Below are 13811 nucleotides of genomic sequence, written 5' to 3'. Positions count from 1 at the left end.
GCTCCAGATTCTCTCTTAATATAGTAGTAATAGTAGTCCTGATAACACAGCTGTCACTTTTTACATTGGGCCGCGTGCCAGGGGTGAATGAGCATTTTACGTGCCCTGTCATCTACATTTCCAAAGAAACTGAGATTCAGAGACCTGAAAGTTAAACCATGCGGGGTGACCCAGCTGTAAAATGGTAGAGCTGGGACTCAAACCCAGATCTAAGACCCATGCTTTTTCTACCGTTCTACTTTCTTTCTCTTCTGTTCCTTACCCTAACACCTTGGCTTCTCACGTCCTCTCATCGTTCATGTGCAGTGCTCACACACTTTCCCTGACCCTGGCTTCCTTTACAATATTCCCTTCGTAATTTCATGATACACTTTTATACTTCAAAAGCAATCCTGACAGGATGCAGCCACACTTACAAAAATAACCCCGCAGACCCCACAGTTACACATTTAAAATGCCAACTCTGCCCTCATCCAGGCTAACTTTCCACACTTTCCCCTGATCACTCTTTTGAGAAGAGGGCCTTTTACTGGGATCTTGGGGGACTGGTGATAATGAGGGAGAGCCAGAGAGGAGACCTGTGCTGAGGGGCTTCATGCTGCCCCCACTCCCTCTCTGGGACTGCAGAGAGGGACTCTGACTAGGAAGGAAGCGGAACAGAGACTTCTCAAAGCCAGAGTGTGTCTTTGTGCCCCCAACTACTATCTTGTGTCGTGTACAGGGAAGGCTCTCCCAAGGGCAGGGAGAAGCGGGATTTCTGCCCTGAACTTTATTTGTACCCTGATTTTTTTTCTTCACTTGCTGCCTTTCAGAGGCCCTCACTAGCTCTTTTGTGAAGGATGGGGAGGAAAGAGGTAGTCGGCCGGACTTTCTCATACTTAGCTGTGGAAACTGCCTGAAGGCTTTGAGATTCCTCTCCTACCTTCCCTCCTAGGCCTAACACAGTGTAAGAAGGCGTTTGGGGAAGTTGGGCCAGTCATAAAATTACTGTTGGAACAAAGTGATGCAATTCAAATTCTTGAGGTCCTGGTATGTCTTAATTCTCTTGAAGGCCCAAATGTGTTTCTTTTAGGAGACATTTAGATACATTGTTTGAAAAAAGGAAACAGGATCACTTCAAAATGTCCATTATGTGGTAATCAATGCCATTCAGCCTGTGTTGTAATTAATGAAAACATTGGGGACAGTCTGCCCATTGTTTGTTCCTTTCGCAACAGGAAATGGCAGACTAATAAGGACCCGGGGAAGGTTTACGTAATGCCAGAAGGAAGTAGAAACTGTGCACAATTTTGACCTATATGCTCCTAATTGCAGATGTAGGCCCACCTGAGCAGGTTCCTATTCCTAACGGACTTAGAGATGTCTGATTTGACTTTGACATTCATTAACAACAGATTTGGGGGGTTCTTTATGGATGGAAATCAAGTCACAGTTTTCACACAGTTTTATTCACTTGACAAAGTAGAACGAACTGTGGAAAAGGAAATGTCACTGGCCGACCTTCATTCCTTGGGATGGTTGACAGCGACCGTGAGATGTGGAACCCAGCCCGGCTCTGGCAGTACCCGCCCAGTGGGCTTCTACAAATGGCTCAAGCACTCTGGAGTAGCCTTTACTGTCAAGGATTCCTGCAGCTCCAACATTCTGTGTTTAAGCTCCCTTGGTGAAGTCAAGGATTGTGTAATGCTTGTATAAGTGAAGCATCAGAGTCCAAAGTGTACAAACAGACTTTGCCAGTGAAAATGTCATTCCAGTTTATCTGCTGACAAAGATTATTCCCTCTGGTCTCCTCTGTTTTTGTTTTGTAAATATCCATGCTATATCTGGTAATTTGTTTTTTTTGTTATTAAAAAATAAATCTTGGTGGTTAAAATAGGAACAAAAGTGTGTTCTTTCACTCCACTTGAAAACTGTCAGAAATTGCCATTTCAGTTCATCTGTTAAGGTTTTCAAAAAAAAAGTATGGAACACATTGTTCAACATGGTATGTATTTAATTGAAATGAATTGACATTCAAATTAATTAGCTCTGGGGAAAAGATAGGTGAAGATTAGAGGGAAAAGCATGGGTTTGAATTCTGGCTTCACTGCTGGTACTGGCTCTTTGACCCTGGACACATTCTGTGATCTGAGTCTCCAGTTCCACGTCTCTAGAAAGAGAGTGACATTTTCCCTATAAAACTTTTGTGAGGAACAAAGACTGTGTGCGTGGTACATAGTACAATGCCTAACATTTAGTAGATACTCAAGGTATAGTAGTTGTAACTGTTATACATTATTTTATTACATTAATTAAAACAACTAGGGAATTACTGTTATATACTGTGTTCTGCCTACCTATCATCCTAATATGTACATGTGTTACAAAAAGTCCCACTTGTATGTACTTCAGGTTTTGATTTTGGTAGATCATGTAGATTGAGATTTGCCAGAGAGGAGTTTCTCAGCTGATTTACAGAGCAAATGTATGATATGAGAATAAATGGTAAAAGTTTACTTTTATAAGCTGTCCTTGTGAACTGTTGTGTACAGAAATAGGATTGCTTCAAAGTGTCCCATTTGTGGTAATTGGTGCCATCTAGCCCATGGTGTAATTAATGAAAACATCTTCCCATTGTGTCCATTGTGCAAGAGAGAGGCATCCTAGAGAAGATTGCCTCAGAGAGCTCCCAAATCCTCTGTGGGAATGATGATCAGGAGGAGGGTCAGAAACCCAAGAAAACACGTAGTTGACCTGGAAAAGTTTTTGTTGCAGCCCAGCACACGCTAACCTTCATAATCTTTGAATCCCCAGTAAAGGGCAAATGGTGAAGATGTGCTTAGGGATAGAAGATGGAGGGTTGGTCAGAATGGGCCAAACTGGTGGCAGGGGGCATTCGACTCGATTCTCTGAAGTGGAGACAGCTACTCATGTGAGTCAAAGACAAAATCAGATGGTAACTGATAGAACAACTAAGCCCAAGCACCAGGATCTGAGAGTAGAAGAAAGATCTTGAGAAGAAGGTGCCTCCACTGTTGGGGGAATGCAAACTGGTGCAGCCACTCTGAAAAACGGTATGGAGTTTCCTCAAAAAACAGAACTATGCTATGATTTAGCAATCACACTACTAGGTATTTACCAAAGAATATAAAAATACTAATTCAGAGAGATATACGCACCCCGATGTTTATAGCAGCATTGTCTACAATAGCCAAATTATGGAAGCAGCCCAAGTGTTCATCAACTGATGAATGGTTAAAGATGTGGTGTATATATACAATGGAATATTACTCAGCCATAAGAAACAATGAAATCTTGCCATTTGCAACAACATGGATGGAGCTAGAGAGTATTATGCTAAGTGAAATAAGTCAGAGAAAGACAAATACCATGTGATTTCACTCATGTGGAATTTAAGAAACAAATGAGTAAAGGGCAGGGGAAGAGAGAGAGGCAAAGCAAGAAACAGACTCCTGACGATAGAGAACAAATTAATGGTTATCAGAGGGGAGGTGGGAGGGGTGGGTTAAATGGGTGATGGGGATCAAGGAGGGCACTTGGCGATGAGCACCCCATGTTGTACCTAAGTACTGAATCACTATACTGTATGCCTGAAACCAATGTAACACTGTATGTTAACTAACTGGAATTTAAATAAAAACTTAAATTTAAATTTAAATTAAAAGCAGAAGGTGCCTCTAGTCAGGATTGAGATTAAGAATGCAGCCATTAAGGGGTCAGTTTAAGAACCAGCAAGGAAGGTTCTGGGAGATTGCTGAGAACTCGGCTTCAAGGTACCTCTCACCCTTTTATAGTGGGGCAGTTCAGTGGTTGTTAGTATATTCACAAAGTTGTTCATCTAACACCACTGTCTAATTTCAGAACATTTTCATCACCTATATGTTAACAGTCACTCCCATCCCCCATTCTCCTATTTCCTGCCAACAGCTAATCTACCTTCTGTCTTTACAGATTGCCTGTTCTGGACATTTCATATACATGGAGTCATATAATATGTGGCCTTTTGTGTCTGGCTTCTTTCACTTAGCGTACTGTTTTCAAGGCTCATCTCTTTTGTAGCTTAGATCAGTATTGCATGCCTTTTTATGGCTCAATCCTATTCAGTTGTAGGGATATACACTGATGGACATTTGGGTTGTTTCTGCTTTTTGTCTGAACAATGTTGCCATGAACATTTGTATGCAAGTTTTTGCATGCACATATGTTGTAGTGCCCTTGGACATATACCTAGGAGTGAAATTGCTGGATTCTATAGTACTTCTGTATTTAACTTTTGGAGAAACTGCCAAACTGTTGTTGAAGCAGTGCACCATTTTACGTTGCCACTAGCAGTGCACGAGGATTTTAGTTTCTCCACATCCTCACTATCATCTGCCATTTTATTTTAGCCATCCTAGTGAGTGTGAAGTAGTATCTGTGGTTTTGATTTCCAATTCCCTGATGACTAATGATGTTGAACATCTTTTCATGTACTTATTGGCCATTTGTTTTATCTTTGGAGAAATGAATTTGCAACAGCAGATTTTGCCCTTGGAACAGTACTGATTTATATGGCTATGCTAATGTTCTCTAATCAGGGGAGTTGGTAGTTTTGGCACTTAGAATATGTAAAAAGGTGAAGCTTTATGTAAAACACTGAAGCATTTCCAAAGAAGGATGTCTGTCCAAAGGAAGAACAAAGCTGGGCAGGATTTGGAATGTGGGAAGAGGGGCAGACGGCCCTTGGTGAGCTGGCCTTAGCCCTTCATGGCCTCTGCTTCCTACCCCATATTCCTAAATTGATCTCTTTGGGAAACAGGAACTTAAATGTAGAATGAGTACAGAGAAAGTGAACTATTGAAACCAAATAAAAGTTGACCTTGACACTTAAGTTAACTGAGAGACATTATTACATTAAGAACTGAACAATACTTTTAAAGGGTGGGAAAGATAACATGACTTTTTTTTTTTTTTTAATGTAGTCTCAGTTGAGTTCTTAAGCAGTCTTTTTTTTTTTTTTTAAGATTTTATTTCTTTGAGAGAGAGAGATAGCAAGAGAGAGCATGAGCAGGGAGGAGAGGGAGAAGCAGGCTCCCTGCTGAGCAGGGAGCCCGATGTGGGGCTCAATCCCAGGACCCTGGGATCATGACCAGACCCTAAGGCAGATGCTTAACTGACTGAGCCACCCAGGCGTCCCTTAAGCAGTCTTTTTTAACATTTTTTTTTAAACTTAAGTCACTGATAGGAAAACGAGTCTATTGATCATATAAACTTGAATTTTGTTAACTGTGGTACACAGTTTACTGATTTTTCTTTTGATCTGTGAAAAAGGTATTATACATATCTATGATTAAGGTTTTAGGAATTTAGAAGATGTACAGTATCTTTGTGAAGTTCTTACTGTATTATACATCTAACTTAAAACTATAGGCCTTTGTAGTATGTACCACTACTTTGAAAAGATTACCTTTACTTTGAAAAGGAAGTTACATCAAGCATTTTGATATCTTACATAGGATGACCGACCTGTGTGACACTAGCATCAAAGCTTATTTTATCAGGAAATCTTTTTTAAAGATTTTAAGTAATCTCTACACCCATTGTGGGGCTCGAAACCACAACCCAAGATCAAGAGTTGCAGCGTCCACCAAACTGAGCCAGCCAGGGCACCCCATCAGGAAATTTTATGTAACAAAATTTTTGAAGCAATGGACTCCTCTTGGGGAAGACACCATTTTTTAAAGCTCTTCTGCTTGCTTTCAAAATATCTTTTGAAAAAATATATATACATGCATGTACACCTATATATTTTTTATTTCACCATTTTATTTTACCACAAACAGTGGAAGGAGTTACTCATTCTCATGGCTGAACGCATAAATCAAAAACACATGGAAGGACTTGTAGGTAAATAATGATTTTAGTTATTATGTAGTGTAAAATGTTTCTGTCAGGAAACTACAAGATGAGTAGTGTGACTGTTGTAAGTTTTTCAGTAGCAAAGTTTGGAACAAAAATGAAACGTGTCAGTGAAAAACACAATGGTAAATTGTCACTGTGATTGTGTAAGCCTTGACGATAGTTAATGTACTAGCCATGAGGCATAACAATAAGTTCTCCCGCCGTTACAACAAAGATATATTGTGTCTGTTGGATACCTCAAAATGTCATTCTTTTCCCTGCCCTTATTTACTAAATTCCTTACCCTGTTTTTCCATGTCATGAAAAGGAATTTTTAGACATAGTTTCTATTTCAGTTCACATATATGTTATAATTTATGGTGCTCTGTTTTTCTGGGGGCTATTATAGGCTTTTTGTACATGTTATCTCATTACTCTTCACATCAGCCTTCTGAAATAGGTACTGTCATTATGCCCAATTTAAGGGTGAAGAAGCTAAGGCTCAAAGAGGTTAAGTGACTGGCTCAGTCACAAAGGTAGAGAGGTGCCTGGCTGGCTTAGTTGGTAGAGCCTGTGACTCTTGATCTTGGGGTCATGAGCTGAAGCCCCACATTGGGCATGGAGATTACTTTAAAAAGAAAAAAGTTACAAAGGTAAGCAGTCATATGCAGAACCAAGATTTTGACCCAATTCTGACACCACTCTCTTCATCTGCAAGCTATATAAGTTGGTTGTGAATCTAGAATGATTCACCTTAATTTTTTTTATTTATTGTGTTGCTTCCATAGAAGGCTGCTCCTCAGAGAGTGACTCTCAGTCTCAGTTGGAGCTTAGGAATGCCTTCAGATATCTACATAGGTCATTTGGAGGGTCTGAACAGTCAGTTCACACCTGAGGTAAAAGCTCTGGCTAAACCTTTGGGAAGTGAACTATTGAGAATTTAAGCCAGTGGGTCTGAAAGCATTGGAGTCTGCCACTCGAGCTCAGTCAAGACAGGAGTTTCCATGAAACAGGTCTCCCTGAGGTTCGATGTGCAACGTTATGAATAGCCACTTCTCATTTGGCAGTAGACAAGGAATGGGATTTAGTCTTGGTCATGAGCTAGAAGCCTCCAGAGTGATTTGAGAACTGAGTAGAATTTTTTTTCCGCCAGGGAAGATGTGTCAGAGCTTTAGCAAGGGAGTTCTTTTCAGACAACTGTTTGGTTAGCATCTAGCTACTCTTTTTGTTCCTTTTCCTTTTTTTAAAGATTTTATTTTTAAGTAATCTCTACACCCACTGTAGAGATTGTTCATTGTGGGGCTTGAACTCACAACCCTGAGATCAAGAGTTGCATGCTCAACCCACTGAGCCAGCCAGGCACCCTGTTTTTTTCCCTGATCTGTAGTTCAGTTTCCTTAATAGTGCCTGTAGGTGCAATCTTCAGACAAGTTTTACTTGTATACATTTTGAATTTTTTGTCCCAAGAGGGTCAGATTCCATGTCCAGATGATCTCCTGGAGGATTCTTCACTGACCCCTTCTCCCCTACCTTTCTTTTTAATAAACTCAGTTCATATTCAGCTGATCAGTTGGAGGCTTACTTTCCTGAAAGGGGTCTTAATTCTCCTTTTAAAGATTTTAAAAGCTGATTTTTTTCCCTTAGAAATTCAATTAGTGTTTTAACAAGACAGAAGCCCCGGGCAGTACTTTTTTTTTTTTTTAAGATTTTATTTATTTATTTGAGTGAGAGAGAATGAGAGAGAGCACGAGAGGGAAGAGTGTCAGAGGGAGAAGCAGACTCCCTGCTGAGCAGGGAGCCCGATGTGGGACTCGATCCCGGGACTCCAGGATCATGACCTGAGCCGAAGGCAACTTAACCAACTGAGCCACCCAGGCGCCCCCGGGGCAGTACTCTTGAAAATATCCCAAATTTGGATTTTTTCATTCTTTCTTTCTTTTTTTTCCCAAGATTTTTTTTTTTTTTTTTTTTGAGAGAGAGTGAGCACAGAGCAAGGAGCGGGGAGGAGCAGAGGAAGAGAATCTCAAGCAGACCTCCCTACTGAGCCCCGCGCCTGACAAGGCAGGGCTTGATCTCACAACCCTGAGATCATGACCTGAGCAGATATCAAGAGTCAGATGCTCAACCAACTGAGCCACCCAAGTACCCCTGGCTTTTTTTCTTAATATTGGGTTTTAAGAGTTCTTTACATATTCTAGATGTCTATTATCAAATATATGTATTGTAAATATTTTCTTTTAGTCTGTGGCTTGACTTTTCATTTTCTTAATGGTGTCTAAGAAAAGTTTTAAATTTTGATGAAGATTCTTTGCCTACTCCAGATAGCAAAGGTTGTTCTCCTGTTTTCTTTTTAGAGGTCTTATAGTTGTAGCTATTATGTTTAGGACTGTGATCCATTTCTTGGTAATTTTTGTGTATGGGGTGAAGTGTAGGGGTCCAGATTTATTTTTTCCCATACAGAGATCTAGTTGTTCTAGTACAAATTATTGAAAAACTTTACTTTCCCCACTGAATTACCTTGGAACCTTTGTTTAAAAAAACAACAACAACAATTGACCACATATGTTTAGACCTATTTCTGTACTGTCTGTTCAGTTTCATTGATCTATGTGTCTCTGTGCCCATATCATACTAACCTAATTATTGTGACTTTATACTGTCTTGAAATCAAGTACTGTAAGTCTTCAAACTTTGTAGTTTTTTAAAAATTCTTTTGGCCATTTTGTGTACTTGGAATCAGCAAAAAATTCCTTCTAGAATTTTGATTCAGCTTGCAGTTGACTCTCGGCAAGAATTGACATCTTAATGATATTGAATCTTCCAATCCATGAACATGGTATACTTACCCATTTTTTAAGATCACCTTTAATTTTTCACAGCAGAGTTTTGTATTATCAGTGTACAGGTCTTGTAGATGTTTTGTTGAATTTTCCCCTACGTAATTGTTGGGTGCAATTGTAAATAATGTTTTTAAATTATATTGTCTAGTTGTTCATTGCAAGTATACAGAAGTACAATCAATTTTTGTATATTCGCCATCTATCTTGCAACCTTGCTAATAAACTCACTTGTTAGTTTTATTAGTCTTTGGTAGATTCCTTAAGATTTTTCTAAGTACACTGTCATGTCATCTACAGATGAAGACCCTTTTATGTATTCCTCTCTAGTTCCTATGCCTTTTATTTCCTTGTATGAATTTATTACACTGGCTAAGACTTCTAGTACAGTGTTGAAAAGAAGTGATGAGAGTGGACATCCTTGCCTTGTTCCTGATTAGATAAAGAGGGTCCTTTACCACTGTGATGTTTGCTGTAGGTTTTCATAAATGCCCTTTATTAGGTTGAGGAAGTTTCCTTCTGTTCCAGATTTTCAAAACTTTTCATAAGTGAATTTGTCAAATGCTTTTTCTGCATCTATTGAAATGATTATATAATTTTTAACCTTTATTCTGTTGAAATGGCAAATAACTTTATTTTTCAGATGCTGAAAAGGCTTTCATCTTTGAGATAAACCTCACTTGGTTCTGATGTATCATTGCTGGGTTGATTTGCTAATATCTTGGATGTTTCTGACAGTGGACTGCCCAGATGAGCAATTAGGCTGTACTATCCAAATAAGGTATTTGGAACAAGCTTGAGCACATTCTACAGATAACTCATGTCTTAGTAAAGCCTGTAGTTACACCCACAAATAATTTCACCTTCTTTTTTACTTGTCCTTTGACGTGTACTGCCATCAGAGACAGTATATGCATGTCCTAGCAGGGCAACATTTGAGGTATGAATTTAAGAGTAAACAGTGAGTTCTCTGAGGGCAGGGAATTTATCTCATTCATTTCTACCCGTATAAGATTAAAGTTAAGTGGTGGTACAGAGGTCCAAAATCACAGTGGCTTATACAGAATGGAAATTTCTTCTCTCGCAGGCCTGGTACTGCTCTCATCCACAAAAGTCCTCATAGACCTAGTCCTCTGGTGCTCTGCTCTACCGTCCCCGGGATGTGACCTTACTTGTTCGCCGGTCGAAGGGGGCTGCATCTGCATGCTGCCTGGAGGAGCAGAGTGAGGGAAGGGATGAAGAAGGAGGAGCAGGGTCTATGCCAGCTGAGTTTTAAGGAAGATACCCAGAAGCTGCCATGAGAGACTGCCACATATACGTACCTCTGACTAGAACTTAGTCATGTGGTCAAAGCAAGGTGTGGGTTTTGAGGCAAAGGTTGTGGAAAATAAGCAGTCATTCTCTGTTGGAAAATCTAATAGTTTTTTCACTTACATGGTTTTTCTGAAACAAAGTTATTTGCAACATTTCCCTTTCTGGGCCTGTTTTCTGGAAGAGCCAAGATACGTTAACAAAGACAGTGGAAAACAAAAGTCATGTCGATGTACAGAGTAAGCTGTGTGGGGTACAAACAGTGTGGTTCTCGGTACCTGTGTCCCCAGGACCTTGCATGCGGGACGGCACACTGTAGCACCAGCAGAGGTCTGTTGACTGTGTATTATGTATCTGCTTCCTCATCAGAATCTCTGTGCCAAAAATAGAAATAGGAAAGGTGAATAAGGATATGTTCCAGGTTGTCAAAATGGTAAGATTCGGAATTGCATTAGATACTGCCTTACTGAAGTCTGGTCGGACGTGCTGGAGTCCGTCTGTACACACATGGGTACACACAGAGGCGGGCACTAGGGGTCAGCGGCCATGTTGCCTCAAGAGAGTGAAGGGCAGGGACATGAGAAATAGGCATCACCAGTTTTGTTACACTTCCCCAGGTTTTAAAGTCTTACTTGCACCAACTCGAGACTTTCCTGGCAGCAGTCAGAAAGAAGGGGAAAAGGTTTAAAAGGCAATAACGTCTCCATCATTCAATTCAATGCCATGCCCCAACTAAAATCTAATGGTACACTCTCTTGCTCGGGGAATATGGGTGAAAGGAAGATGCTAGACTGAGGAGGTTTGGCTTCTAGTTTTGGTTCTGTCGCTGTGAGACCTCGCAGGTCACTCAGCTTCAGGTTTCTTCTTCTGTGCTTTTTTCCTCCATGGACTTTCAGGGAATTGACTCTTGACAGACGTACTGTCAGCGTGTGTGAACAGCAGGCTCGAATTACGTGAGCTCCCCCAGGCACTAAACATGAAGTGGATTTAGGCAAAAGCTCTGGATACATCAAACACGGGCCCCTGTCAGATGTGGAGATGTGTGGGCATGTCTGTCACTTGAACAAATACCACTGTCTGATCAAGTATAAGTCGGGGGAGTGGTTGATTGCCAAGGCCCTAAGACATGACAAGTTAGAGTCTTGGAGGCCATTTCAGATAAACTTCATAGGTGTTTGTCTAGTCTGGGAGAGTTGGCTGTTGGGAGGACGGGAATGGCCCTGCCAAGTGAAATGTGGTAACTCAAGATGGTTCTGAATGCTGGAGCAGGCAGTTCAGTGGGCTCTGCTGGTTCTTATGAGGATTCCAGCAAGCTCCCAGGTCACCCACTGTCTGTTGGAAGGTGGAGTGTTTCTAGGTGCTGAACTGAATTGCCATATTCTGAAAAGGCCCAGTGGCTGGCTCTCAGGAACACTATAATTTACTGGCCCACTACCTTCAAAGTGCTGAATGACTGAACAGCGTTGCAGAGAACCATCTGAAGGTATAAATTGCTTCCACAGTGTTGGGAGGTGGCTGTTTCCCTCCCCCCACTTCCTCCCACTAGCTGTTTTTTTGTCCCCTGAGCATTTCAGAACAAGTGAGGAAAGAGCTAACATAGAAAAAACAAGCGAAGTTCTTCTAACACCTTCCTCACTCGCCTTCTTTCCACACCCCCCCAGACAAACAGTATAAAAATAGAACTAGTTATTTTTTCTTGGGGCTGGCTTTGGTCTCCTCTTGTTTGTTTCGTTTGGTGTTTGTTTGGAGGGAGGGAGGGAGGGTGGGGAGGGGCAGAGGGAGAGGAAGAGCAAGAATCTCAAGCAGGCTCCATGGCCAGCACGGAGCCCAACGTGGGGTTTGATCTCACGACCTTGAGATTGTGACCGCAGCTGAAGCCAAGAGTGGATGCTTAATTGACTGAGCCACCCGGGCGACCCGTGGGTTGGTTTTTATCACACCATTTCCAGAGGCTCTGGTAACATGTATTAGGTGCCATCATTTTGCATGAGGCGGGGGGTTGGGAAGGGGCACACTCCTGGAGTGGATAAGAATGAGGGGCTGAAGTAGCGTTTGAACTCAATTTAAGGGTCAAAATTGGAGTCTTGGTAGTTTGTTTTTTTCCCTACACAGGAGGGGTGGGTATAGGCACCTGACGGGCTGGACGTTCCTGCCCCCTATTTTTATCCAGGTGACAGGTTCCAAAAAACTTCCCCAGGGGAAGAAAATAGTCACAAAAGGGGAGCACAGAGCCTAACATTTGTTTAACTGGGGGAGGGAGTGCATGGAGCAGTTTGCCTCACAGCAGTGTGGTGCACGGTATGGACTTGAGCCTTGGCTGTCAGAGAAATCCACCCCTTTCCCTGCACTTGTCCCCCCAAGGGGCCATCACCCTGCAGCCATTCAAGGAAGACAGGGAGGAGTGACAAATGTGAAGCACCTCTGAGCCATGCCAGGTCCTGTGCTGGGTGTGTTCTCTCACTCCATCCTCACAGTTGGGGAATCAGTTCCCTGGTTTGGTTTTTTTTTTTTTTTAAGATTTTTATTTATTGGAGAGAGAGCAAGCGAGGGAGCATGAGCAGGAGGAGCGGCAGCAAGAGAGGGGGAAGCAGACTTCCCACTGAGCAGGGAGCCCGATGTGGGGCTCGATCCCAGGACCCCGGATCATGACCTGAGCTGAAGGCAGACGCTTCACCAACTGAGCCACCCAGGCGCCCCTAGGTCCCTGTTTTTTGCAGATGTGCAAAAAAAGGTAAGTATTATCAACTCAGGTGGCAGAGCCACATTCAAACCCTGGTCTAATTTCCAAGCCCAGGATTCTTTGAGTAGAGAGGAAAAAAAAATCTGACGGTCTCAACAAGGTATAAGTGGCTCACATGCCCAAAACAGAGCCAGAAGCAGTCATCTCTGAGTCCCCCTCCAAAGATGACTGTGGGGCAGCAGTTGACAAAGCTGAGCCCGTCAGCTTCCATTTGGCCCGTGGGACTCATGCTGGGCACCTGGTCCTCTGGAGAGGAGGACTTGCTTCCACTAGGTTTAAGGTATTTCCCTTCTTTCCTCCCTCTACAGATGGATTTGTCTGTAGAAACTCTCTTCAGCTTCATGCAAGAGCGCCAGAAAAGATACGCCAAATACGCGGAGCAGATCCAGAAAGTCAACGAGATGTCAGCCATCCTCCGCCGCATACAGATGGGCATTGACCAGACTGTGCCCCTGATGGAGCGGCTCAACAGCCTGCTGCCGGAGAGCGAAAGGTTGGAGCCCTTCAGCATGAAACCAGAGCGAGAGCTCAGGCTCTAGAGCTGCCTCTCCCCTCCGGCCAGGCTGTTGTTCTGTGGGAACAGAGCCTGGCACCGCCAATGCCCTGAGGACGTTGGGAACCAAAGTCCCAGGAGGTGACTGGATCGTGAAGCTGGTTGGAGGCTCTGGGACTCCCGGAAGGGCTGTGACGCGGCCCGGCTGGCCTGAAAATCTGAGCCTGCCCCACCTATATCCCCTTTCCTTGATGCATTTTTCCCTTTGCAAAACGAACCAAATTGATTCTCGGTGCTAACCGAAGTTGGAGCATTTGAATTATTAGGAGTTGGTTACAGAACTGTGTCGGGAATTCTTTTTATTTTGTTTAGATTTTTTTTCTTTAATCGAGAGTGTATATTGTCAAGTCTAGCTTGTGGGGCAAAGCTCCAGAGAGAAGGGGAGAAATGTTTTAAGAAGCTCTGTGTCCTTGATGCCTTCATGAAATTTTACTCAGTAGGCTTTCCGTGTTATGAATTGTTGTAAACATAAAGAACTAATTTAATCCAA

General features: G+C 42.3%; 1 protein-coding gene across 3 annotated transcripts in view; it reads left to right on the top strand.

Annotated features, from left to right (window-relative positions):
• BORCS5 (BLOC-1 related complex subunit 5) overlaps positions 1–13811 on the top strand; it is a 98221-nt gene extending 84410 nt beyond the window's left edge. For all 3 annotated transcript variants that reach the window (XM_027594838.1, XM_027594837.1, XM_027594836.2), the window contains one exon: positions 13077–13811. In XM_027594838.1, the coding sequence (XP_027450639.1) occupies positions 13077–13307 (231 nt within the window). In that variant the 3' untranslated portion in view covers positions 13308–13811. The remainder of the gene's footprint in view (positions 1–13076) is intronic.

The sequence above is a fragment of the Zalophus californianus genome, chromosome 9 (assembly GCF_009762305.2).
Source record: "Zalophus californianus isolate mZalCal1 chromosome 9, mZalCal1.pri.v2, whole genome shotgun sequence".
NCBI classification, from domain to species: Eukaryota; Metazoa; Chordata; class Mammalia; order Carnivora; family Otariidae; genus Zalophus; species Zalophus californianus.
Note: the sequence above shows the minus strand (reverse complement) of the source record. Positions and strands in the feature narration are given on the sequence as shown.